Genomic DNA, 27,387 nt, shown 5'->3' on the forward strand with positions numbered 1-27,387 from the left:
ACTATCGCGAATTCTTTACAGACGAATGGAAAAACTGATAGAAGCTGACCTAGGGGAATATCAGTTTGGATTCCGTAGAAATGTTGGAACATGTGAGGCAATACTGACCTTACGCCTTATCTTAGAAGAAAGATTAAGGAAAGGTAAACCTACGTTTCTAGCATTTGTAGATTAGAGAAAACGTTTGACAATGTTGACTGGAATACTCTCTTTCAATTTCTAAAGGTGGCAGGGGTTAAATACAGGGAGCGAAAGGCTATTTACAATTTGTACAGCAACCAGATGGCAGTTATAAGAGAGTAGGGGCATGAAAGGGAAGCAGTGGTTTGGAAGGGAGTGAGACAGGGCTGTAGCCTCTCCCCAATGTTATTCAATCTGTATATTGAGCAAGCAATAAACGAAACAAAAGAAAAATTCGGAGTAGGAATTAAAATCCATGGAGAAGAAATAAAAGAAATAAAAACTTTGAGGTTCGCCGATGACATTGTAATTCTGTCAGAGACAGCAAAGGACTTGGAAGAGCAGTTGAACGGAATGGACAGTATCTTGAAAGGAGGATATAAGATGAACATCAAAAAAAGTAAAACGAGGATCATGGAATGTAGTCGAATTAAGTCGGGTGATGCTGAGGGAATTAGATTAGGAAATTAGACACTTAAAGTAGGAAAGGAGTTTTGCTGTTTGGGGAGCAAAATAACTGATGATGGTCGAAGTAGAGAGGATATAAAATGTATACTGGCAATGGCAAGGAAAATGTTTCTGAAGAAGAGAAATTTGTTAACATTGAGTATAGATTTAAGTGTCAGGGAGTCGTTTCTGGAAGTATTTGTATGGAGTGTAGCCATGTATGGAAGTGAAACATGGACGATAAATAGTTTGGACAAGAAGAGAATAGAAACTTGTGAAATGTGGTGTTACAGAAGAATGCTGGAGATTAGATGGGTAGATCACGTAACTAATGAGGAAGTATTGAATAGAATAGGGGAGAAGAGGAGTTTGTGACTTGACAAGAAGGGGGGACCGGTTGGTAGGGCATATTCTGAGGCATCAAGGGATCACAAATTTAGTATTGGAGGGCAACGTGGAGGGTAAAAATCATAGAGGGAGACCAAGAGATGAATACAGTAAGCAGATTCAGAAGGATGTAGGTTGCAGTAAGTATTGGGAGATGAAGAAGCTTGCCCAGGATAGAGTATCATGGAGAGCTGCATCAAACCAGTCGCAGGACTGAAGACTACAACAACAACAACAACAACAACAACAAGTTTGCCTCATAAAATGTGAGAGGTTATTTAAAGTTCATGTGTGAGCATGTAATAATAATAATAATAATAATAATAATATTATTATAATGGACTTAAAGGTGACGCTGCAATGAACAGGAGCAACAATAAAAGAGCGAGTGGACACCATATGTTGCACAAAGAAGAATCAGATTGTAACAAAATTTCTATTATTTTTGTTTTAGTTACTGTAATATTTTTGTGGTTTCACATTATTTCATTTGTGTGTGTATGTGAAGGTGGGTGGGAGAGGGGGAGGGGGGTTGGGGGGCAAAGACATACTGAGTCATACTGCAGACTTTTGCTAGGGTTGAGACTAATAAAGTGGATTTGTATAAGCAGAGCAAAGCACCAAGTATGAAAAACTTTTGTTGTGAATGCATGTGATCTGTTAGAAAACCAGAATTATTTCCTGACCACTCAAAGGAATACTTGAATTTTTAGCTGGCCAATCAAGGCTGAAGATCACCAAGGAATAAGACGAGATGGAACTAATATTAAATGTACTCCATATTTGTAGAACAGTGCCTTAAAAGTTGTCAGGATGAGTATTGTCTGTCTTAACTCTGCATTTCTCATAAATTTTAGTTTTAAAGTAAACTATTGTGCGTGATACGGCCCTTTCTTTTGTCACACACTTTAAAAAAGTAACTAAAAGTTACTTTTCACAATGTGCCTCGACACACACACACACACACACACACACACACACACACACACACACACCTCCTCCTCCCCTTCCCCCTTCCCCCCCACCACCCACCCCACCTCAAAAATAATTTGCTAAACAACGTATTACTGGCATTTATTTCTTCCTGACTGCCTTGTGTCAATTTTGCTCCCAGGGTAGTGAATTTCTCATTTGTTCATGTCTCCATATTCTCTTTACCCCTACTCACTTCTTGTTACTGTCAGTAGCGCTTTGTCAGGTTTGTAGTGTTATTTCTTCCTGACTGCCTTGTGTCAATTTTGCTCCCAGAGTAGTGAATTTCTCATTTGTTCATGTCTCCATATTCCCTTTCCCCCTACTCACTTCTCGTTACTGTCAGTAGAGCTTTGTCAGGTTTGTAGTGTTATATTGGTTTCCTTGTTTCACAATCAGTCAATTACTGAGTTTCTGATAAGCACTTTAATTACTATATTGTATTGTGTAGGTTACATTTTCAAAGATACATAATTTTAGAATTAGGTGTAGCTTCTCCTAAGATATATCTTCATTAAATTAATGTATAGTGTGATTTATGATGTAATTTCAGATATTCCTCTTGTTCCAAGTCTGATAGGCAGTCCTGATTCTGAGCCCAATTTTATTCTACATTGGCTCAACAATAAAGAAATGCATTTCTCTCTTCAAGCTGAAAGTATACTTCATGTAAGTAAATATAAGTATTCTAAAGTGACATTAATTTTTGAAAGTGGCACTAATCTTAAACATTTATCACCAGGAAATAACAAAGAAACAGATGGAAAAAGAAGAAGCTATGGAGAACAAGGAAAATGGAGAGCCACATGAATCTGAGCAGGACGACCACTCTCCACGTAAGAACATGACATTTTTCACTTATAAACTACCATATGACACACAGTTTTGTTTACATGCAGTCTTTTGCCACATGAATTACCCTCAAATAACAGTAACTAGACAGATTGAATGTTAAAAAAAATTACGAGAGTGATTGAAATATAAATGGCAATTATTTTTAATACATTTTTGATTAATCATTTAAGCAACTGAAACCTTCCATTTTTTATCTACATAGCCTTCTGCATGCTCTTCACAATTTTTCCAGCAGTCTAGAAGCTTGAACATTATTCGTCTGTAAGAAATCTGAAGGTGTCATCAGCCAATTGCACGCACACTCCTCGACGCCTTCATTGTTTCAAATTGTTCCCCTCCAAGTGATTCTTTCATGAATGCAAACAAAATAATAGAAAGGGGGTGGGGGAGGAGACAAATCTGGACCGTAGGGAGAACAGTCAAGGGTTTGCCAGTGCATGTACTCCAAGTTTTCCCATTTAAAATTTGCAGTGTGAGGCTTAGTGTTCTCAGGTGGAAGGATGCCATCTCTGATGTGCGTTTCTCGTTCTTTTGTTTTAGTAGGCAGCATTTGCCTATGTTAATAACTGGCAGTAGTAAGCTGCATTCCCCATATGTCGGTTGTGAAGAAATTCAATGAGTAACTCTTCACTGTTGTCAAAACACGCAGTCACACGAACTTTTCCAGCTGAAAGATTGGTTATGGTCTTTCACTGGGCAGGTTTCATCCTTCCTTCACCACTGGACCATGTTTCATTGCATGTGACAATGTGCTTCAAAAAAATCCTTCCTTTCTTGCCAGAATCTATTAAGAAGTCTCTCAAAGAGTGCCAGCCTCACCTGTTTTGGTTATTCCATTACCAACTTTGGAAACCATCAAGCACTAATTATTCTACAGCTAAGCTATTTACTGATAATGGTATGATAACTCCCAATGCTGATACCCACTTCTGCTGAGATTTCTTCAACAGTGCAGTGGTGGTCACCTACAATAAGCCCTTGAACGGCACAGATGTTGTCATATGTGAGACTAGACCACAGACATCAACAATGGCCCTTTCTTTGTGCGCAGACACACGGAAATAAGGTTATGCACCAAAAAGTTTTTGAAAGAACGCCTGTAGATGTGGCTGTTCTTGTGTCCAAACATTGCCTCATTGTGCAAGCTGTCTGTTATGGACCACCTTCTTTGATTGTGAACTTGTGCTGCAGTAATTGTGATGAAAAGACAACAGAAAAAGGAATGTAGGTAAAGAAGTATCTAAATAACAGAGGTATGACAAATAAAAAGTGATAACAATGTTTTGTTTGTAAATTTCAGGAGATCAAAGGAAAATTTTAGATTATCTGCTTCACAAACCACACCAATAATGCAATAACATTTTGTTAGCTGGTAACTGGTGACTTATATACAAGTTTGAACTATTTAATTCACATTTTGAAACAAAACACTGCAGTGATTATAACAGAAACTGAGGAATACTTAATGGAAGTTCTTAGTCATTATGTGAAGCTTAATTAACTTGCAATGTGTCATTGGAATTCTATTTCATAAAAAAAGGTTATTTACACAACTTCAGTCATTAAAGATTGTGTGTAGATTAACATCCTTGGACTTCACAAATTTGGGGAAGTGATAGATACCAGAATCCATGAGAATGCAAGTTGTGTTTACAATTTTTTTCCATCATCAATGTCCTTCATTTGTATTTCTAGTACTTGGTTGAGGAGCTAGACACACTCCACCATTTCTCTTATTCAGATGTCAGGTTCCTCAGTTGTTGTTCTATTAAGTCACCATATAATGAATATTCATCCACAGTTACCGAGCGAGGTGGCGCAGTGGTTAGCACACTGGACTTGCATTCGGGAGGACAATGGTTCAATCCCATGTCCGGCCATCCTGATTTAGGTTTTCCGTTATTTCCCTAAATCACTCCAGGCAAATGTCAGGATGGTTCCTTTGAAAGGGCATGGCTGACTTCCTTCCCCGTCCTTCCCTAATCCGATGAGACCGATGACCTCACTATTTGGTCTCTTCCTGCAAACAACCCAACCCTATCCACAGTTCTCATACACTTTCCATAAATTTCTGGCCCATTCTTCACTGCTTCCCTACTTTGGAGCTTACAGTATCTTTTTCTTTACAGTAATATGGTCAGAGACTTTTTATCTAATACTTGATGCTCAGGGTATCACATCTCAAATCTTTATTCAAATAATTTTTAAAAGTGACATTCCATAAGACTTTTCTATGTCTGTAATTGTCCATAAATTTAAGCATGCTTCCTTTGGAATCAGTAGGCATTATTTATTGCACATACATTGCTTCACAGCATAACAACAACACACTACGCAAGAAACACAGATGAGACCCAGCTGCCTGTCACCTGCTAAAAAGCTCAAAGATTCTCACTGAAGGTGGGAAGTAATGAGCTGTACACATGGCCTCCATTTCCAGGAAACCACATTTGCACAGATGCACATGTGTAGTTGTGCTGTTGGAAATTTATGCCCATGTGCAAAGTTAAACAGAAAAAAAGGCATCATGTGGATGCACCTTTAAATTGTCTGTTATGGGACAGTGGACCATCCCCAAACTTCGCCTTCAAATGAGTTAAAATCTCTGAGTGTTTAACCCCTTCATGGTCAAAAAATTTTATTGTAATATGTTGTGCAACAAACAAAGGAACTTCTTGTTCATTCAGCACCAATGAGACCAGGACAGCAGCAAACCAAGCTGGTTCCCTCTCTCGAACACATCGAACTTCAGCCCCCCAATGCACAATCACACTCGGAACTGCTTGCACAGTACACTGGCACAATTACTGTTTATATTTGAATTGATCTCATATTACGAGTATGTATCCAATAGAGCTTATATACCGTATTTACTCGAATCTAAGCCGCACTCGAATCTAAGCCGCACCTGAAAAATGAGACTTGAAATCAAGGAAAAAAAAATTTCCCGAATCTAAGCCGCACTTGAAATTTGAGACTCGAAATTCAAGGGGAGAGAAAAGTTTTTGGCCACACCTCCAAATCGAAACAAAGTTGGTCATTGTAATGTGAGACACAATTTAGGTCGAATGAATGACGATACAGCTACAGTAGTTTGGTTCGAGTCGTAAGCTTAGCAGTTAAGCTTTACCAGGTAGCCATTGCTATGCGTCAGGCACTCCGTCCGCATTTATACAGGTACCCTTCCTTTTTCACGCGCTTTGTCTGGTTTGAATTGATTGCTTATTTTTCTTTGATCTGATAAGTGCCGTTCTCTTTGTTATAGGTGTTTACATCACTCTAAGCTGAAAATGCATTACTGTACTGTGTCCTGCATTGTTTGTCGCATTCTGATAATGCCGCTCACGGCGTGGCTTGCTTTTGTGTGCGCGCTACCGCCGCAAGAGAGAGAGAGAGAGAGAGAGAGAGAGAGAGAGAGAGAGAGAGAAGAATCGTCACATTAGCGAAACAATAGCAAGAGACTGCTATTTGTTGTTAGTTACACTGCTGCTTTCTTTGATAACGATCGACAAGAACCAAGTAATAGACTGCGTATGACAGATGATGTTCTGAACGAGAGTTTAGCGAAAATTTTTCTCCGTTTGAAAATCTTTGCAGACGCCTCTTTAGTACATTACATTCTACACGGAAATTAGTCATCTTAGATTTAAAAATCTAGTCAAGTGCCGTGCTTCATTTCTAACTGTATCACTATTAGACATAAGAATAATACGAATATAAACATGACATGGTATGTATATTTTTCCGCGTTTGCTGTTGTCTCACACTAGTTTCGTAGTTTATTAGGCAGACAGGATTTAAATAACATAGCAGCAAACACGAAAGAATACATGGCAAAATGTTTATATTCGTATTAATCGTATGGTGAAGAGAATACTGCATGTGATTCACAATTCATAAAAGTTCCTATTAACAACCATCTCTTCTCACAGGTAGGAAAAAATTCAGAACGTAGAGTTGGCCATATTGACAAACATCCCAGTCTTGCCAGTCGGATTTTCGTAGCCCATTGAAATGCTGTTACATTCGAAGATGAACAATACGGAATTTGTATTTACTTCGTTGGTTAATGTGTGAAAATGCAGTAGCCGAAACTCGGGGCGGGGGAAAAAAGCTCGTCTTCCACCTTTTTTTTAAATTTATTTACTGACGCAGAGGTTTTGGCGCCAGTATTTATCTTTGTGCTTGCAAAGCATGCCTGTGTAGCGCTACATATATTCGACGGCAGAAGTTAGTTGTGGCGGCATCTACCAACATTTTTCAGAACATCCGCTTACTTTGCACTCGATTCTAAGCCGCAGGCGGTTTTTTGGATTACAAAAACCGGAAAAAAAGTGCGGCTTAGATTCGAGTAAATACGGTAGTTGCTGAATAGATGGGGTATCTTTTGTGTAACGGGTAGAAAATTATTGGGAATACAAGGCAAAATGTACCCTATTCCATTCAGTATCAACTTTCTGGTATTTATGTAGCATTAAAGAAATGCAAGGAGCCCAATAGGAAGATAATGTTTCTTTGCTATAAAAGTTTCCGTTGCTTCCAAGTTCATTAATTCACAAAGTGTCTGTCACTTTATCTTATGCTCAAGATTAGGTGCTGTTGGATATAGGAAAGTATGATAATTGGTTGATGTAAGCCAGAGTTATGTTTTCCTTTCAGATGATAAAAATAAACTTGTCACAGGAACTGGTCATGTTTAATCCTTTCTAGATGTGGGAGATATTGTTTTTGTTAGCTCTGTATTTCCTGAACTGTATTGTTTGTTTTCAGTTGTACTTGTTTATAATTGCTTCTGCTTATGACAAGCACTTTCACAATAATTCATAAAAATATCATTGTATTTATCAAAGCACAATTTACAATTTGTTGGAGGTTCAGTTACTTGCCCCCGTAACTGAGAATGCTAACCCTTGTCTGTGCAGTGGTGTTTAACTCAGAGCTAAGCAGTTCAAATCCTGGTGGCAGAAAACTTTCACTGTCAGTAAAGTTTCTAATCGCCTTTGCACCAATGTCCTGGATTAAATTCCAGCATCTCCTCAGTGTGTCACAAAATGAGGGCATTTGAAGTTGATCGTGATCCATCCATCAGCTTAGGACATTTAGCTCAGTGGGGCCCTTGGTGCTCTTCGAGAGGAGTGGGCTGTTGGCTGGCACCAAGTGTCACGCTCTCTCTTCCTTTCATCCAAAACAACACAAATCCAACACTACATTGTACAAGAACTAGTACATGCTGTCTACATAATTCAGACACACATTTAACACTTCATAACAGGTCGGAGGAAGGCTAAAACAAACTGCCCCCACTGGGACCTTGCCAAGATTGATGATGCAGCATTCCCATGTATGTTCCCCTGAACTCATTACCTGAGTAATAAGTGTCACTATGACTTTTTTGTTCAACTGCAGCTCATGTCTTTAATGTTACGAGCATTTATTTTTGAGACTTGGCATGAAGTGTTGCTGACGACTCATTTAAAAATAGGAAAAACTGCACGTAGCTTTGAGAACTTTAATTCCTTCCTCAGAGAGGAATGAGGCAGAAGGAACTAACAATTTTATAAGTGATGTACAGTTTACTATAGTGAAACCCCGCTTTTACGCTTTTCAAGAGACTTCAAAAAAATGTTGTAAAAGGCAGGAAAATGTAAATTGTGGCAAATAATGTTTTACACTGTGAAAGTTATGTATAGGATACCACCTTGCTCTTTATATGTGATATATGTACATAACAGGCATCAAAACAGTTGTCAGGGACTTGTTTGTTATCTAATGAAGATTTATTATGTAATAAAAACTGCTGATGTAACTGTAACTGATAACTGTCTGGGAAGTAGGAACGTTTGACTCAGTTTCATGTCATAATCGATGTTTTTGAAGGCTTGCAGCTGTCATTCATTATTTAAATAATGAAATACTGCACTAGTTACAGATTTTTTAATGCTTAGCATGACACGTTTCTAGAATTTTTTCACATTGCTGAGAGCAAACACGTAAATAAGTATTTTGAGTGGTATTTGAACATGTATTATTCTGCATCTCTTGGACTGTAGTCATCTTTTTTAGTTTATCAGGTTCTGTGCCTCACCAGTTACATAGAACCCCCCCCCCCCCCCCCCACACACACACACACACACACACACACACACAAAAACTACCACTCACACAGTTTACTGTGTAACATCACAAAAAATAAATACGTAAATATTGCACTTGAAAATGGGAATAAATTCTCGAAACACATTTTGCTCAGCATGAATAAAATACGTAATCAGCACTGTGGTTAAACTAAAAACATTTGAGCAATGCAAAGTGAATGACAGTGTCAACTATTGCTCCAAGTGGCCATATGCCGAAACACGCTAAATATGGTTTGACAAAGGTGTCACTATGATCCCTCCCTGTGGGTCTGGGATTTAGAATAGGCCCGAGGTATTGCTACCAGTCATAAGAGGTGACTAAATGGAGTCTCACACGTTTCGGCCTTTGTGTGATGGTCCCCTGTAGGGTTTGACCATTTTTCAAAATTTTTCTGAAGAGCGAGCCAATTGGGAAAGGGCGCCTTACACAGTGCTTTGTGTCCATCATTCACTGAGACCTATTGCATCCTTCGTTGACGTGGATCTGCACTTCTGCTCATTCTCCAACTGTTGGTTGAGGTCACCCTCCTGGGTGTGTATTTTTCCATCAGCTGTGCAGTATCGTTTTCTACGCTAACGATGATAATCGAATTGTTTGCTTGGTTGCACCTGATATCCAACACGGTAGCCAGTCCGTTGTGGTGGGGCCGCCATGTACCATGTTGGTTGTAGCCCCCTGACCACACAGAGATCACTCTGCTGATGCCTGCGCCGTTAACTCCCCGCGTATGCCAAGAAGTAGATGGGCGTCACCCTGGAGCATTGGGACTCCCGGCAATGGCCATCCTGCCAGTAGACTTAGCTGTGGCAGGATGGCGCCTGTGGGGAGGGCACCTGGTTGGAGAGGGTGGGTGACACACGTGAAGCGCAGTACATCATCTTTCACTAGTGGTCAAACACCAACAGTCTCTTAAGTGCTCACGAGCTCAATTCAACACACATAATACGACCCCAAATCGTTCCCCTCCCTGGCCACACCATAGGAGGAATGTCAGGCTAAGGATGGCAGTGGCTCTTATTCTCCCTGCTACCTTGTATGTTCAAGTGCTGATGGAGAATATTTCATGACAATGAAGCCTTAGTTTTCTGTTGAGCATTTAGAGGACAAGTTTGGGGAGGTCGAAGGCTTGTCCAAAGTGAGATCTGGGTTAGTCTTGATCAAAACAGCAACCTCTGCCCAGTCACGGGCGTTACTCGCTTGTGATAAGCTGGGGGATGTTTCTGTAAGCATCACGCCCCATAAGAGCTTAAATATGGTCCAGGGTATCATATTTCACAGTGACCTTCTTTAGCGGTCTGACGATGAGCTGCGCACCATTTAGAGCAACGAGGTGTCATTTCGTTCGGCGTAGCCACTGCGGTCCAAGAGATAATCAGGTTGTCGCTGGTGCTTTCGTCTTGGCCTTAGAGGGTGATGCATTACTCGAGAAGGTCTAGGTGATGATCTACCGCTGTGATGTAAAGCCCTATATCCCTCCCCCAATGCGGTGCTCTAAATGCTGGAAGTTCCCCCATAAGTCTTGTACTTCCAGCATCACATGTTGAGATTTCAGACGTCCATCACATCCTAACACTCCATGTGCCCTGCCTCCCATCTGTGTCAACTGGGAAGAGCACCATTCACCTTGCTTGCCTGACTGCAGGATTCTTCAGAAAGAAAGGAAAATCTTGGAGTACAAGACCCTGAACCAACGAGCTACACTGAGGCTAAGAGGAAATTTGAACGCCTTCATCTTGGACACATGACATCGTTTTACACGACCACTACAACAGTTCTAGCCCCATCAGCTCTGCCACCCCAGTCACCTCTCAGAGCCGGAAGAGTACACCTGCCCCGTTGGTGGTGGCGGGCACTTCCCTGCCTATTGCTCCTCCACCACCTACCTCTGGAGCAACACCCTCCCCCCCCCCCCCCCCACTCCCCCCCGAACCATCGGGGATATATCAGTCCCCACTTCTGCGCCGGAGAAGTGTAAGTCTTCTCCGGCTCCTCTCGCTAGGAAAGAGTCCCTTGGGTCACTTCCTTCCCAGGTTCATAGTGCTTCACGTTCATCCAAGTCCCAGAGACTGAATCAATGAAGTCCTCCCAGCCAAGGAAACCCAAGGAGCAGTGAGAGCAATTCAAAAAGGAGATCCTCAAGACCAAGGGAATTGTGGCAGCACCCACAGCACCGCTACCTACAAGCTCTGCATCTGAAGATGGGGTGGAGATTCTGGCAGCCGCTGAGGACCTAGATCTCGCCGGACCCTCAGACACAATGGATATAGACTGCTCAGGCAATCAGACGGTGGCAGCAGGTGATCCTGAGGCGTAAACTGCCTCATTGAATGTTCCATGCCTTCTCAGTCTTATGATGTCATCCTCCAGTGGAATTGCAGCATTTTTTTCTACCACCTGGCTGGGCTACGGCAACTGTTAAGCTTTACGCCTGCTTTCTGCACTGCCCTCCAGGAAACCTGGTTCCCAGCAATGCAGACCCCTGTCCACCATGGCTATAAGGGATATTACAGAAACCATAGCGACTATAATCGAGTGTCGCATGGAGTTTGCGTTTATGTTCTAAACTTAGTGCGTAGTGAAACTGTGCCCCTTCAAACCCCTCTTGAAGCTGTGGCTGTCAGAATAAGGAAGATACAGGAAATAACTGTCTGCAATGTGTATCTTCGTGCAGATGGTGCAGTACCCCTGAATGTATTAGCTGCACTGATTGATCAACTCTCTAAACCTTTCCTACTTTTAGGAGATTTTAATGCCCATAACCCCCTTGTGGGATGACACTGTGCTTACTGGCAGAGGCAGAGATGTCAAAACTATACTGTTTCAGTTCAACCTCTGTCTCTTAAATAATGGGGCTGCCACACATTTCAGTGTGGCTCATGGTAGTTACTCTGCCAATGATTTATCAATTTGCAGCCCAGGACTTCTCCCAGCCATCCACTGGAGAGCACGTGACGACCTGTGCGGTAGTGACCACGTCCCCATCTTCCTGTCACTGCCCTGGTGTCAGGTCCACAGACACCTGCCCTAATGGGCTTTAAACAAGGCGGACTGGGAAGCTTTCGCCTCTGCTGTCACCATTGAATCTTTCCCACATGGCAGCATCGATGTGATGGTTCAGCAGATAACTAAAACAATAGTTTCTGCAGCATAAAAGGTAATCCCTCTATCTTTAGGATGCCCCCAGCGAAAGGCAATCCCTTGATGGTCTCTGGAAGTTGCTGAAGCAATTAAGGAGTATTGGCATAAGCGACACCTTTCCGTGGAGCACCTCATAGCCTTTAAATGGCTCCGTGCCCACGTTCGCCAACTTATCAGACGACGGAAGCAGGAATGTTGGGAGAAATAGGTCTCGAACATTGTGTGCCATACGTCACCTTCCCAAGTCTGTGCAAGGATCAAACGTGTTTTTGGGTACCAGACCCCAACAGGTGTTCCCGGTGGCTGGAAGGGAAGTCCTCTCATTCACTACATGCCACAGTGAATCCTATAGTGCCCCCATTTACAGAGTGAGAGCTCATCAGTGCCTTTTGCACATTGCCCTGACACTGCTCCTGGGCCAGATTGGATCCACAGTCAGATGATTAAACATCTCTCATCTGACTACAAGCAACATCTCCTCATCATCTACATCCGGATGTGGTGCGATGGCATCTTTCCATCGCAATGGTGGGAGAGCACCATAATTCCGGTGCTCAAGCCTGGTAAAAGTCCACTTGATGTGGATAGCTATCGGCCCATCAGCCTCACCAACATTCTTTGTAAACTGCTGGAATGAATGTTGTGTCGAAGGTTGGGCTGTGTCCTGGAGTCACGTGGCCTACTGGCTCCATGTCAGGGTGGCTTCCGCCAGGGTCGCTCTACCCCTGATAATCTTGTGTCCCTCGAGTCTGCCATTCAAACAGCCTTTTCCAGACACCAACACCTGGTTGCCATCTTTTTTAATTTACAAAAATCATATGACATGACCTGGCGACATCATATCCTTGCCACATTATACTAGTGGGGTCTCCAAGGCCCACTCCCAATTTTTATCCAAAATTTTCTGTAGATTCATACTTTGCGTGTCCAAGTTGGTGCCTCCCGTAGTTCCCCCATATCCAATAGACCGGGATCCCACACGGCTCTTTATTGAGTGTATCTCTATTTTTAATGGCCATTCATGGTCTAGCGGCAGTTGTAGGGCCATCCGTCTCACTTCCCTGTGTGCAGACTTCTGCATTTCGTACTGCTCCACCAGAACTGGTGTTGCTGAGAAGCACCTACAGGGAGGATCCACAAGGTGCAGTCAGGGGCTCTAGCCCATGTTTTCCAGTTTTCAGCTGCAAAGTCATGTGTTGTGCACTTCTGTTGGCATCGTAACGTTCATCTGGAACCAGAACTTTACCTTAATGACGATCCACTCACTGTAGTGGAGACATATCGATTCTTAGGACTGGTTTTTGATGCCTGATTGATGTGGCGTCCTCACATTCAGTAGCTTAAGCGGAAGTGCTGGCAGCACCTCAGTGCCCTCCGCTGCCTGAGCAACACCAACTGGGATGCAGATCGCTCTATGCTGCTGCAGCTCTACAGAGTCCTTGTTCAATCCCGCCTTGACTGTGGGAGTCTGGTTTATGGTTCGGCGGTGCCCTCAGTGCTGCGTTTACTTGACCCAGTGCACCACTGTGGCATTCGCCTAGTGATGGAAGGTTTTAGGACGAGTATCCTGGTGCCGGCTGGAGTCCCTTGATTGCAGATTAGGTGTGCATAACTACTGGCAAGTTGTGTTGCACACGTTCATAGTCCTCCGGCGCATCCAAATTACTGTCTTCTTTTCCTGCCCACAGCAGTTCATCTCACACATCGGCAGCCCAAGTCAGGGCTTCTAATTGCGGTTCATATCCGATCCCTTCTTTCCGAACTGGAGTCCTTGCCTTTACCACCTATATTTGAGGTCAATTCATGTACTCCTCCATGGTGTAAACCTAGACAGCAACTTTGCTTGGTCCTTTCACATGGCCCTAAGGACTCAATTAACCCCCCAGCTCTCTGCTGCCACTTCCTCTCAATTCTTGACATATACCGAGGCCATGAAGTGGTTTACACTGACGGCTCAATGCCTGATGAACACGTCAGCTTCTCGATGTCCATGGAGGACGTATTGAACAGCATTCCTTGCCCAATTCGTGCAGTGTTTTCACTGCCGAGCCGGTTATCTCGTGCTCCTGAGCACATCCTTACATGCCCTGGTAAGTCATTTCTTCTGTGTAGTGACTCCTTGAGCAGCCTACAAGCTAACGACCAGTGATACCCGCATCGTCCTTTGGTAGCAACCATCCAGGAGTCCATCTATGCCCTGGAACGGTCCAGTTGCTCAGTAGTGTTTGTCTGGATCCCAGGTCACATCGGAATTCCAGGCAACAAACTTGCCGACAGACTGGCCAAATAGGATACACGGAAACCACTTACGGAGATGGGATTCTCTGCAACTGACCTGTGTTCAGTACTAGGCCGCAAGGTTTTGTGGCTTTGGGAGACGGAATGGCATAATCTCAGTACACACAACAAGCTGCGTGCCATTAAGGAGACTACGAGTATGTGGAAGACCTCCACGCAGGGCTCTTGTAGGGACTCTGTGGTTCTCTGTTGGCTCCGCATTGGCCACGCTTGGTTGACACACGGCTACCCCCTGTGCCATGATGACCCACCTCAGTGTCAGTGCGGTGCCCGGCTGACAGTGGCCCATATCTTGGGGAGCTGTCCTCCTTTTGCTGCCCTGCAACAGACTCTTCAGTTACTGGACTTTTTGCCATTAATTTTAGCTGACAATGCCTCATCGGCTAATTTAGTTTTACGTTTTCTATGTGACCGTGGGTTTTATCATTCTATATAAGTTTTAGCGCATGTCCTTCGTCCCTTTGTGTTCTCCACTCTAATGCTTTTAGGCTGGATGTTTTAATGTGTCACAGAATGTCTGGTTTTTCCTTTTTATTTTTGTGGTCAGCCATCCACAGTCATCTGCTCTCTGTTTTTATCCCTTCTACCTGTTTCTTGCTTCTCTCTGTGGTTTTCTCTTCCTGTTTTATCCATAGTAGTGTTGGTTGCCCTTCTGTCTTTCTGGTTCTTCCTTTCTCCTGTTATTGTGCTATATGTCTCTTTTCTTCTTTCCTTTGTGTAATTATTTTACCGGGAACAAGGGACTGATAACCTCGCAGTTTGGTCCCCTTCCCCCTCTTTTGAACCACCCAACCAATCACAATGATCACAACAATCACAAAACAGTGTTTGCACAGTAGAGAGTTGGGAAATGGTTGTGATTGGTCATGATATCTTCATTTGAATGAACCTAGTTATTCCCATCAGCCACTATGCCAAGTAGAGCTTGGCAGCTGTGGGAGGTATGGTACAAATTGTTCCAAATTTTACACGTTTACCAGCTCAAATCCGCAGAGTAGAGTGCCCTGGTGTCAAGAAATTAACCACGTAATATTTGTAAACACTACTTGACAGCCAACATCATGCTAGCATCATTTTTTTCTCCACAAACATTTTTTCGTAATGCGTGAATTGTTGGAAAATTATAAATATGTTGATGCAAAATCAGGTGCAAATTAACATTGTGGGCATAGTAAATTTGATGGGAGCAATAAAAAAAAAAAAAAAGAAGTCATAAATGGCGGAAAACGTGAATTCCGGGAATGTAAAAGTGGAATTATTCTGTATTTTTAAAAGTGTGTGTGGGAAGTCATTGGTAAATCACCTTCTGAATATAAATATTGGCAGCCCATCCAATCTCCTTGTAATTAAACACGTTTTTCAGAAGAATGTTATTGTTCTGCCTTAGTCAGATTTTAATAATGCCCTTAGTAGGCATTGTTCCTGTAGTAGCATCATGGTCGCTGTCTTTGATGACTTTTTCAAAACGATCGGGCCTGTTTCTTACCAGGAGATTAGGAGATTTAATATATTTGTGTTGCATGTTGGCTATGTGATTATTTCTTTGAGAAACTTATTTGACAATTGACTTGATATTGGTTTGCAAGATGTTTATTTTTACTGCCACCAATGTGTGCATAATAACTTTACCTATGTTAGTCACCCCTGCTACTGCAGTATACTCAAGTGAGCAGGGCAGCACAGTGGTTAGCACACTGGACTCACATTCAGGAGGACAAAGGTTCAAACCGGCATCAGCCATCCTGATTTACGTTTTCCGTGATTTCCCTAAATCGCTTAAGGCAAATTCCAGGGTGCTGTCTTCAAAATGGCACGGCCCCATCCTTCTCAGTCCTTCTCTAATCAGAGCTTGTACTCCATCTCTGATGACTTCGCTGTTGACGGGACGCTAAACACTAATCTCCTCCTCCTCCTCCTCCTCCTCCTCCTCCTCCTCCTCCAGCGTGCTCAGGCTGCTTCTAAAGCCTCATTCAGACCGGAATGAATGAAAGTGAACACAAATGAATGTGCAGTCATAGCAATTCACCAGTGTTCACTACCAGTCACTTGTACTTGTGAACATGCGTTTACATTGGAGGGAAAAGATGAGAACTCGAGATAAGGAGCAAATTCCATCAACCGTACTAATGGTGCAAATAATCATCTCAACAGCTCAAGGTACCGCCCGTCTCCCCCCTCCGGCCTTGCGCCGCCCGTCTCCCCCCTCCGGCCTTGCGCCGCCCGTCTCCCCCCTCCGGCCTTGCGCCGCCCGTCTCCCCCCTCCGGCCTTGCGCCGCCCGTCTCCCCCCTCCGGCCTTGCGCCGCCCGTCTCCCCCCTCCGGCCTTGCGCCGCCCGTCTCCCCCCTCCGGCCTTGCGCCGCCCGTCTCCCCCCTCCGGCCTTGCGCCGCCCGTCTCCCCCCTCCGGCCTTGCGCCGCCCGTCTCCCCCCTCCGGCCTTGCGCCGCCCGTCTCCCCCCTCCGGCCTTGCGCCGCCCGTCTCCCCCCTCCGGCCTTGCGCCGCCCGTCTCCCCCCTCCGGCCTTGCGCCGCCCGTCTCCCCCCTCCGGCCTTGCGCCGCCCGTCTCCCCCCTCCGGCCTTGCGCCGCCCGTCTCCCCCCTCCGGCCTTGCGCCGCCCGTCTCCCCCCTCCGGCCTTGCGCCGCCCGTCTCCCCCCTCCGGCCTTGCGCCGCCCGTCTCCCCCCTCCGGCCTTGCGCCGCCCGTCTCCCCCCTCCGGCCTTGCGCCGCCCGTCTCCCCCCTCCGGCCTTGCGCCGCCCGTCTCCCCCCTCCGGCCTTGCGCCGCCCGTCTCCCCCCTCCGGCCTTGCGCCGCCCGTCTCCCCCCTCCGGCCTTGCGCCGCCCGTCTCCCCCCTCCGGCCTTGCGCCGCCCGTCTCCCCCCTCCGGCCTTGCGCCGCCCGTCTCCCCCCTCCGGCCTTGCGCCGCCCGTCTCCCCCCTCCGGCCTTGCGCCGCCCGTCTCCCCCCTCCGGCCTTGCGCCGCCCGTCTCCCCCCTCCGGCCTTGCGCCGCCCGTCTCCCCCCTCCGGCCTTGCGCCGCCCGTCTCCCCCCTCCGGCCTTGCGCCGCCCGTCTCCCCCCTCCGGCCTTGCGCCGCCCGTCTCCCCCCTCCGGCCTTGCGCCGCCCGTCTCCCCCCTCCGGCCTTGCGCCGCCCGTCTCCCCCCTCCGGCCTTGCGCCGCCCGTCTCCCCCCTCCGGCCCTGCGCCGCCCGTCTCCCCCCTCCGGCCCTGCGCCGCCCGTCTCCCCCCTCCGGCCCTGCGCCGCCCGTCTCCCCCCTCCGGCCCTGCGCCGCCCGTCTCCCCCCTCCGGCCTTGCGCCGCCCGTCTCCCCCCTCCGGCCTTGCGCCGCCCGTCTCCCCCCTCCGGCCTTGCGCCGCCCGTCTCCCCCCTCCGGCCTTGCGCCGCCCGTCTCCCCCCTCCGGCCTTGCGCCGCCCGTCTCCCCCCTCCGGCCTTGCGCCGCCCGTCTCCCCCCTCCGGCCTTGCGCCGCCCGTCTCCCCCCTCCGGCCTTGCGCCGCCCGTCTCCCCCCTCCGGCCTTGCGCCGCCCGTCTCCCCCCTCCGGCCTTGCGCCGCCCGTCTCCCCCCTCCGGCCTTGCGCCGCCCGTCTCCCCCCTCCGGCCTTGCGCCGCCCGTCTCCCCCCTCCGGCCTTGCGCCGCCCGTCTCCCCCCTCCGGCCTTGCGCCGCCCGTCTCCCCCCTCCGGCCTTGCGCCGCCCGTCTCCCCCCTCCGGCCTTGCGCCGCCCGTCTCCCCCCTCCGGCCTTGCGCCGCCCGTCTCCCCCCTCCGGCCTTGCGCCGCCCGTCTCCCCCCTCCGGCCTTGCGCCGCCCGTCTCCCCCCTCCGGCCTTGCGCCGCCCGTCTCCCCCCTCCGGCCTTGCGCCGCCCGTCTCCCCCCTCCGGCCTTGCGCCGCCCGTCTCCCCCCTCCGGCCTTGCGCCGCCCGTCTCCCCCCTCCGGCCTTGCGCCGCCCGTCTCCCCCCTCCGGCCTTGCGCCGCCCGTCTCCCCCCTCCGGCCTTGCGCCGCCCGTCTCCCCCCTCCGGCCTTGCGCCGCCCGTCTCCCCCCTCCGGCCTTGCGCCGCCCGTCTCCCCCCTCCGGCCTTGCGCCGCCCGTCTCCCCCCTCCGGCCTTGCGCCGCCCGTCTCCCCCCTCCGGCCTTGCGCCGCCCGTCTCCCCCCTCCGGCCTTGCGCCGCCCGTCTCCCCCCTCCGGCCTTGCGCCGCCCCTCTCCCCCCTCCGGCCTTGCGCCGCCCGTCTCCCCCCTCCGGCCTTGCGCCGCCCGTCTCCCCCCTCCGGCCTTGCGCCGCCCCTCTCACCCCTCCGGCCTCGCGCCGCCCCTCTCACCCCTCCGCCCTCGCGCCGCCCCTCTCACCCCTCCGCCCTCGCACCGCCCCTCTCACCCCTCCGCCCTCGCACCGCCCCTCTCCCCACTCCCCCCTCTGCCTGCCCCTCCCCCCTCCGCTCTTGTACTGCCCCTCCCACCTTTTACGCCACCCCCCTTTACTGCCCCTCTCCCCCCTTTACCGCCCCTCTCCCCCCTTTACCGCCCCTTTACTGCCCCCTCCCATCAGCTCCACTCACTCCTCCTCTTACCTCCTCTTCACATTCCTGCATCTCGTCCAACTTCTGCCCCATCTCATTCCGCAACCCAAGCTCCTCTTTCAGTTCTCCTCCACTTCAACAATCCCATCCAAGTACCTCTGATTTAAGTATGTGTATGTATGTGCTCTGAAGAAAAGTTTGAAATCTTGGGTATGATGTACAATTTTTATGTGCGTATCCACTGCTCAACATTCCTTGTGTATGGTGAGGAGTTTTCCTGTCATATCTTAAATGTGTTTTCTTTATTCAACTATATAATTGTGGGTATGAAAGACTTATCTGTATATTGCTTTCTGGCAATTTCATCTATATCCTGGCCCTTATCCTGCTAATCAAGTCATACCATTGATAATTCTTAATCTTACACATGCACTGTTATCACTGCCAGCAGCCATTGTATCTGTTATACAGATGAAACCAGATCTTGTCTTTTTAAGTCATTGATTGATTTCAGCATAGGTACCACTCAATGAATCTTAATGTGTTTGCCATTTGTGTGATTGTATTATATAGTGATGTTAGTAGTATCCTTTTCCCCTTGTGTTATCAGGAAAGAGACAAGCAAAAATTGGCAAGTCTCAGTCTCAAGACGAGAGCAGCGATGAACACCACGGCAGCTTCCCCTCAAGCAGTGGCCACAGTCACCAGTCTATCAGGTATGTTGAAAACACTATGGTTTATTGCATCTTAGGTAGTTTGAAGGAATCAGTGACACCATTTTATTAAAATAAAGTTCATGTAATATGGTGTACTCCCAGTTATTCCTGGTGAGTGGAGGAGAAGATGCATGAATAATAATAATAATAATAAAAAAAGGCTAATCGAGATACTTTCAAACATGTATTCTTTGTTAGAAAGTTTATCGAAATAAAATATGGAGTTTCAGTCTTCGATCGCTATTCTTTATTTTCAATTACCGGTTTCGGGCTAGCTGCCCATCTTCAGATCTGTTAGACAATGTTAAAAATGTAATTAATAAGAGAGATACAGTTAGTGAAAAACTATCTTAGTTTACAAAATGAAATTTTGGAACATATAAAATGCCAACATACCATATGTTGTAGTTACAGAGTAACTTGTCCGTACAGAACACACTGTTCACTGTCATAAGTAAAGTAAATTTCAATCTGTTAAAACATTATATCGCAGTATTTAAGAGTAATCTGATTGGTAACAGTAGAAAGTGCCCTCTACCTATAACAATTGTGCATCTGTTATTATTTCGCCGTATATATTATTGGCGAATATTCTTTTTAATAAAACAATTTTTAAGGTAATAACAAATGAATAATCTTTTTGAGTGGACCATGAAACGAAAAATTTTTACATTAATTTAAAATTTCTTTATAAAGAAACATAAAATATAATTAAAATGTAGATATCCTTCCGAAAATGTGCGTCTACTCTTCTTTGTTTTTGATTGGTGGTTGAGTGGATACGCTCAGGCATAGGGAAATCCACTCAACCACCAATCAAAAACAAAGAAGAGTAGACGCACATTTTCGGAAGGATATCTACATTTTAATTATATTTTATGTTTCTTTATAAAGAAATTTTAAATTAATGTAAAAATTTTTCGTTTCATGGTCCACTCAAAAAGATTATTCATTCGTTATTACCTTAAAAATTGTTTTATTAAAAAGAATATTCGCCAATAATATATACGGCGAAATAATAACAGATGCACAATTGTTATAGGTAGAGGGCACTTTTTACTGTTACCAATCAGATTACTCTTAAATACTGCGATATAATGTTTTAACAGATTGAAATTTACTTTACTTATGACAGTGAACAGTGTGTTCTGTACGGACAAGTTACTCTGTAACTACAACATATGGTATGTTGGCATTTTATATGTTCCAAAATTTCATTTTGTAAACTAAGATAGTTTTTCACTAACTGTATCTCTCTTATTAATTACATTTTTAACATTGTCTAACAGATCTGAAGATGGGCAGCTAGCCCGAAACCGGTAATTGAAAATAAAGAATAGCGATCGAAGACTGAAACTCCATATTTTACTTATTGAACGATCGCGGAATTCCCAGTGAGACAACTATGTCTAGTTTTGATAAAGTTTATCGAAGTTCTGTGCATAGGTGATGTAGGCTTGTTTACTTCCTAAAATAGTCTGCGTTGTAGGTCTGCTTCTGAGAGCAGCCGAAATTTTTTTGTACGTCATTTCAAATTTTTCGTGCAGAGATCATGTGACTGTATTGAAACACCCTTGGGTTCATATAATCTAGAAGAGTATCAACACATTGCAGTGTAGTACAGTATCTGACAAGGTCATTGTTTTCATCCCATCTTTCACATTCACAGTGCTCTTCTTTGTTTTACTGTGAAGCAGCTGTCACAATTTCGGCATCACTCATGTTCTGAAACTGGTTTCACATATGGCAGTCTTCAGCCACTGATTAAAGTTTTCTTCATTGGCATCTTCATGACTTTCAGTCCCATTGTCAGATTCATTATTTGTGCAGTTGTTATTTCTTCATCTCTGAAACCTTGAAGATCAGTTTCTTCCATATCTGGAAAAGTTGTCCTCCATGATTGAACTAGTGTACATGGCTTGACTTCCTACTAGGTATCAGAAACCCTGTGTATTGCACTTAGAACTGTCAATTTCTTCCAGAATGACAACAAATCATCATCATCATCGTCAACAGCGACCTGCACTCTCAATAGACTAGTCCAGTAGTGCATTCTATCAGCATTCTATCAGTGCAATTATGCCTTGGTCCATTGTATGTATAATGGGAGTCACCTTTGGATGTAAAAACTTAGTTACATTGAGACCATCATCAGATATGAGAATCCTCTTATCAAGCTGTGAAGGGGAGTTGTCAAGTAATAGAACAGCCTTTTGTGGCAATTGTTTTTATTCTAAAAAATCACCAATCTTGTGGTACAAAATGAAATTTCACTGTCCACCCATGCTCCTTTTTAGTGTAATAATGCATAGAGAGACGCTCAGCTGCGATATCCTTGATTGCTCAGGGTTTTTTTAAATTCCAATCTCTTGTAGCTTCACTTTGTGATTTCCAGAGCATTAGCAGTGCACCAAATCATAATGCACCCTTTAGACGACTTACATCCAGGAGCACAAAAGCACAAACTTTGCTCTTAAAAGCAAGGGTTCTGCTCAGTAGACATTTCCAGTACAGACCTCTTTCGTATGCGTTATAAATTTTGTCTCATGTGAAATCCTGTACTTCCACAAATTTCTGAAATTCTTCCCAGAAGGAATCAGCTACTGTCCTTGCACAATAAGTTCACGGATCCCAAGACATTGTTTAAATATGGTTAGCCACCCAGATGAGGTATTAAATCCTCTCTGCAACCTTAGAGTGTCAAGACAAAATTTGGCTTTTTCATCACACAGTACTTATGAAACAATTATACCTTCTGCTCTTTTTTGGCTAAACCATTACAAAATAGCAGCATCTGGTTCTCAGATGTAGATCTCTTCATGCTTTTTCCATACAGGTGGCCCTGAACTAGAATCACCTTCCCTGACAAAATCCTGCATTTTCTGCTTATTCTTTTTAATGCATTTCAATACCATAATCAGCACTTAGTTTTGTGGAAGTTCCCACCTTCTCAGATCTTTCATTTAATTTTAATTTTTGTTTTAATATCAACAATGTTTCTTTCGTTTCTCCGTCATCATTTTTACAAATTTCTTTTAACTTACTTCATTGACACTTACATGCTAATTAACATCATAAAACTGAGTTGGTTTTCGATTTACACACAATAGGCTGTCCAATAACAATGGAATTGGTACTCTATTATCACGTGGCAGTTGTTTAAACAATGGAAATCGTGTTTATTGTCACACTGTGGATTATATATTGCTGTTTACTAGAGAAAAATATTGCAAACCGAATAATCTGCACAATAATAATTGGGAGCACACAGTGTTAGCAACATATTTTTACATTATCGAATATCGTGCAGTAAATTGTGCCAGCAACAAAGCTAATGAGTCATTAATTTTAATTGATTTAACAATATATCCTCATTAAACATTGTAATAATTAATGCTGATACTTGCCTATGCCTATGCTACAGTTAACTTTTATTTTAATATGATATAAACTGAAGTGGTGTTAATCCATTTTCTGAAACAATAAGATTTGAGGTGAATTGTTAGTGCAGTAATGACGTGGTATGTAGAGGCAGTCTCATCTTCTGAAATGGAGATTAAGTGTAATTTTCATATTACACATTTTAATACTGCAGCACTACAATAAACTTTGCTAATATACTACCAATGCTGACAGTAATTCATGATTCATCATATCTTCTTCTAAAATCTGTGCCTTGTTGTTACATCCACTCTCCTCCAATCTGTGCTACCCTCTTCATTTCTTGATCACTGTGTTGCTTAGTTATCTCGAAATTGGTTTCCCAGAATTAATCCTTCAAAACCTTCTGTTTTAAACTTGTGTGTGAATCAGTGGTTGCCAAACTACAGCCTATGTGCTGCATGCAGCCTGAATCAAGTACTTGTGTGGCTTGTGGTTCAAAGCCATATTTTTTATTAATATTTTTGTATTACAGAATTTGACCAATTATAGACTGCTTAGAACCTAACCAGAAGTTTTTCATGGTTTGACTGATGGCCCGCCTCTGTTTATTTTGTGTCTTTTTGTTGTTGGATAGGAAATTTTGTTGTTAATCAGCAGCCTGAAACTTTCTGTCCTGTATGATGTCTGTATGAAGTTTTCTCTGATCTCTTCTTGCTCTTCAATCCATCCCAAGGTACTTTTCCTAATTTGGAAATGAAATTAAATATTTTCATCGTTAGCCTATTGTCATTCTGTAAACATGACCATAAAACTTCAGTCCCCTCTGTCTTATTCTGTCTGTGACTGTTTCTAGGTTTCTGCTATGTTCATTTCTTCTCTTTGTCTAGTTGTTATCTCTCTTCTTTTGTAGCCGTAAAATTTTTTTAGGTATTTTCCTTCCTTTTCCAGTTCTGCTTGTCCATTTCTTTTATTCAGTGTTAGGTATTCAGATCCGTAAAGTGTTTCCCGTTTAATTACTATTGCGTAAGGTTTAATTTTTGCCTGGTATGGTGCTGATCTTGTATTATACCAGTTTTGGGTGACTGTGTTAATTCCATTTGATTGGATCCATTCTCCCAAATACTTAAACCTATCAGCACTTTTGATGTTTCCATGTTGTGGCTGTATGTATTTTTTTCTGTTACATTTATGTTAAATATATTCTGTTTTCTCATACAGTATTTGTAAATCTAGTTTTAGCTACAGTTTTGTGAAGTGTTTCTATCATTATCTTTTCACCCGTTTTGTCCTTAGAAATTACTGCAATGTCATCTGCAAAAGTGAGACTTTACACCTCAGTTCCTCGTCTTCCTTGTTAGAGATGATTCCTTCAATATTTTTCTCTTGTACTTCTTTATGCCACTATCTCATGACCTTGTCCAAGATTGGGCTGAAGAGAATTGGTGAGAGCCCATTACCCTGCGCAACACCTGTGTTAATTCAGAAGGGTTTAGAACTTCTCTTAAGAATTTAAACTTTAGTAGTTGTGTCTGTTAGTGTCTGTTCAACTAACTGTCTAGTGGTTTTGTCAATACCTGCTTCTTCCATTGTTAGGAATACTGTCTGTCTCTCCAGCCACAGAATTGTAGGCTTTTTTAAATCAATGAATGTATTAACTGTGTGAATGTTCTGCATTCTTCTGATCCTGAGGGTTGTTTTCAAGTTAAAAATTTGCTATATATTTTCTATATTTTCTGAATCTCACATGGTACTCTCCAGTTGTGTGTTAGGCTTCGTCTTCTGTCTTATTCAGTAGAACTTTAGGTATAATTCTGTAAGTGACTGGACATAGAGATATGCCTCAGTAATTGTTGGTGTCTGTCCTGTCTCCCTTCTTATGTAGCTGATTGATTATGGCTTGTTTACAGTCACTCCGTGTTCTTCCATGCTCCCAGCAATCCTTAATAACCTCATAAATGGTTTCTTCTGCCCACTTCCCTTCCCTTTTCACATCACAGCCAACTTCCCTTCTTCACCTTGCACTCTGTTGTTTTTGAGCTGCCCAATGCATTGTTCAATTTGACGCAGTGACTGAGGAGGATTTTGCTATTTAAGCTCTCTGAAAATTAGTCATTGTGTTGGTTCCTTGCAGTTAAGAAGGTTTTTGATGTATTTTGCTTGCAACTCACAGTTGCCTTTGATGTTGTTGGTAATCAGTGTGTCTGTTGAATCTTTGAAATGCAGGCTCACCTGCTTTTTCTGTTACATCTTCTTTGAAAACTTTGTAGAAGTCTGTATTTGAAACTCGTATTATTCCCCCCCCCCCCCCCCCCCAATTGTTTTTGTCGTATTTCCATTTCTCTGTGCAAATAATTTTTGATGTCTGTTCCCTGATCTCAGTGGATGTGTTCCAATTTGTTTCCTTTCTGCAGGGGTTCCATTTTTTCCAAGCTGTTAGTCTATTCTCTGTCACTTTGTCACATACCTTACTCCACCAACTATGTTGCCTCCTCCTTTGTGGTTGTTCTAGTTCTTTCACCATTTCTATCATTGCTTCTCTGACCTCATCCCACTTTCTCATCATCTTTGTATGAAGCTTCTTAATGAATTCATTCCTGTTGTCTGGATTGGTTTTTGCCACATGATCCAGTGGATATGAGCCTGAATGTGTATTTATTAGGAGAAGACTGGTTCTCTTTGATAATTTTCTGAGAAAGGTTTACTTTTTTTTAAATCAGACTGTTTGAAAAAGTTAATGAGCTTTTCTCCATTCTTATTGGTTCATTTATGTGCAGGAAAGCTTCATACTATCACCTTCTATTTATCTTCTCTACCAATCTATGCATTGACGTCTTTTATAAGCAGTTTTAAATGATGCTTTGGTATTTTTGATGCCGTATACATCATAATATGCTTCTAGCAGCTAACAGTCCGAAAAGTCAGCCCCCGGTCTAGTGGTTGCGTCTTTGACCAGTAATCAGAACCTCTTGCATCTTAAATTCAGACCTAGTAAGTACTTCAGTGTCGAATAAAAATCATTAGCAATGGCGGCCATAGGTGCCCAGTACATCCTTGTTCTGCCAGCATCCTTGTCAAAGAGGGTGGAGTGGACTGACCTTCAGGGCAACCCCTTTCCCTAGCGATGGAAAGGTAAGATTGTATGAATCAGATTGTGGAATGTTGGAATGTCAGCAATTTGAAAGTGGTAGGGAGGCTAGAAAATCTAAAAAAAGAAATGAAAAGATTCTGTCTAGATATAGAGTGGGGAGGAGGAGTGGGAGGTCAGTGAATTGAAATGGAAAGATGACAAGTATTTTTGATCAGATGAATATGAGGTAGTATCAACAGCAGTAGAAATTTATTCATTGTGAATAGGAAAGTAGGGTAGAGAGTGAGTTACTATAAACAGTTCAGTGTTAGGGTTATTCTCATGAGAATTTACAGAAATCCAGCACTAACAACGATAATTCAGGCAAGCATGCCAATATTACCGGCAGAAGGTTACGAGCTAGAGAAAGCATACTCCATATGTGAGGATATCTAACAATTGATTCAGTATGTAAAAAGAAATGATACTCTAATCATCAGTTAGGATTGGAACACTGTTATAGGGAAAGGAGGAGAATGAAGAGTTAGAGGAGAATATGGGATTGTTGGCAGGCATGTCAGAGGGGAAAGGCTAAATGAGTTCTGCAGTAAATTTCAGCTGGTAATAGTGAATACACAGTTTAAAATAACAAGAGGAGCAGGTATACTTGGGGAAGGTCTGGCAGTATAGGGAGACTCCAGCTGGATTGTTCATGGTCATACAGAGATTCCGAACTTAGATATTGGATTGTGAGCCCTGCCCAGCAAAAGATATAGACTCAGATCACAATTTAGTGATGATGAAGAGCAGACTAAAGTTTAAGAGACTCATCTGAACAATCAGTGTGCTAAGAAGTGGGATACGAAGTACTGATGAATGGTAAATTTGAAGTTCATTGAGGCTGTAGGTACTGCAGTAATAAACACAACCGTAGGTAGTTCAGTTTAAGGGGAACAGACATCTCTAAGAAGGGCAACCACACAAGTTGGACAGGCAAATGTAAGTACAAGGAAGGTAACTGTGAAGAAACCTGGAGTAACAGAAGAAATACTGCAATCGATCGATTAAAGAAAGAAATAAAAAAATGGCGAGGGTAACTTGGGAATACAGAAATACTTAGGAATGAAATAAATAGGAAGTGCAGGAAAGCCAAGTCAAAATGGCAGCAGGAAGGATGTGAAGAAATGAGAAAAGAAATGCTCGTCAGAAGTACTGATTCAGCATTTAGAAAAGTCAGGACAGCCTTCTATGAAAGTAAAAGTGAGGGTGTCAGCATTA

At 44.1% G+C, this 27,387-nt stretch overlaps 1 protein-coding gene across 1 annotated transcript in view; it reads left to right on the top strand.

Moving 5' to 3' along the window:
- The window catches only part of LOC126094455 (dmX-like protein 2), a 355,200-nt gene that overhangs the window by 36,637 nt on the left and 291,176 nt on the right, over positions 1-27,387 (top strand). Inside the window, exons 8-10 of the mRNA XM_049908834.1 lie at positions 2,540-2,655; positions 2,729-2,822; positions 19,553-19,658. Of these exons, the coding sequence (XP_049764791.1) occupies positions 2,540-2,655; positions 2,729-2,822; positions 19,553-19,658 (316 nt within the window). The remainder of the gene's footprint in view (positions 1-2,539; positions 2,656-2,728; positions 2,823-19,552; positions 19,659-27,387) is intronic.

The sequence above is a fragment of the Schistocerca cancellata genome, chromosome 8, assembly GCF_023864275.1.
Source record: "Schistocerca cancellata isolate TAMUIC-IGC-003103 chromosome 8, iqSchCanc2.1, whole genome shotgun sequence".
Classification (NCBI taxonomy): domain Eukaryota; kingdom Metazoa; phylum Arthropoda; class Insecta; order Orthoptera; family Acrididae; genus Schistocerca; species Schistocerca cancellata.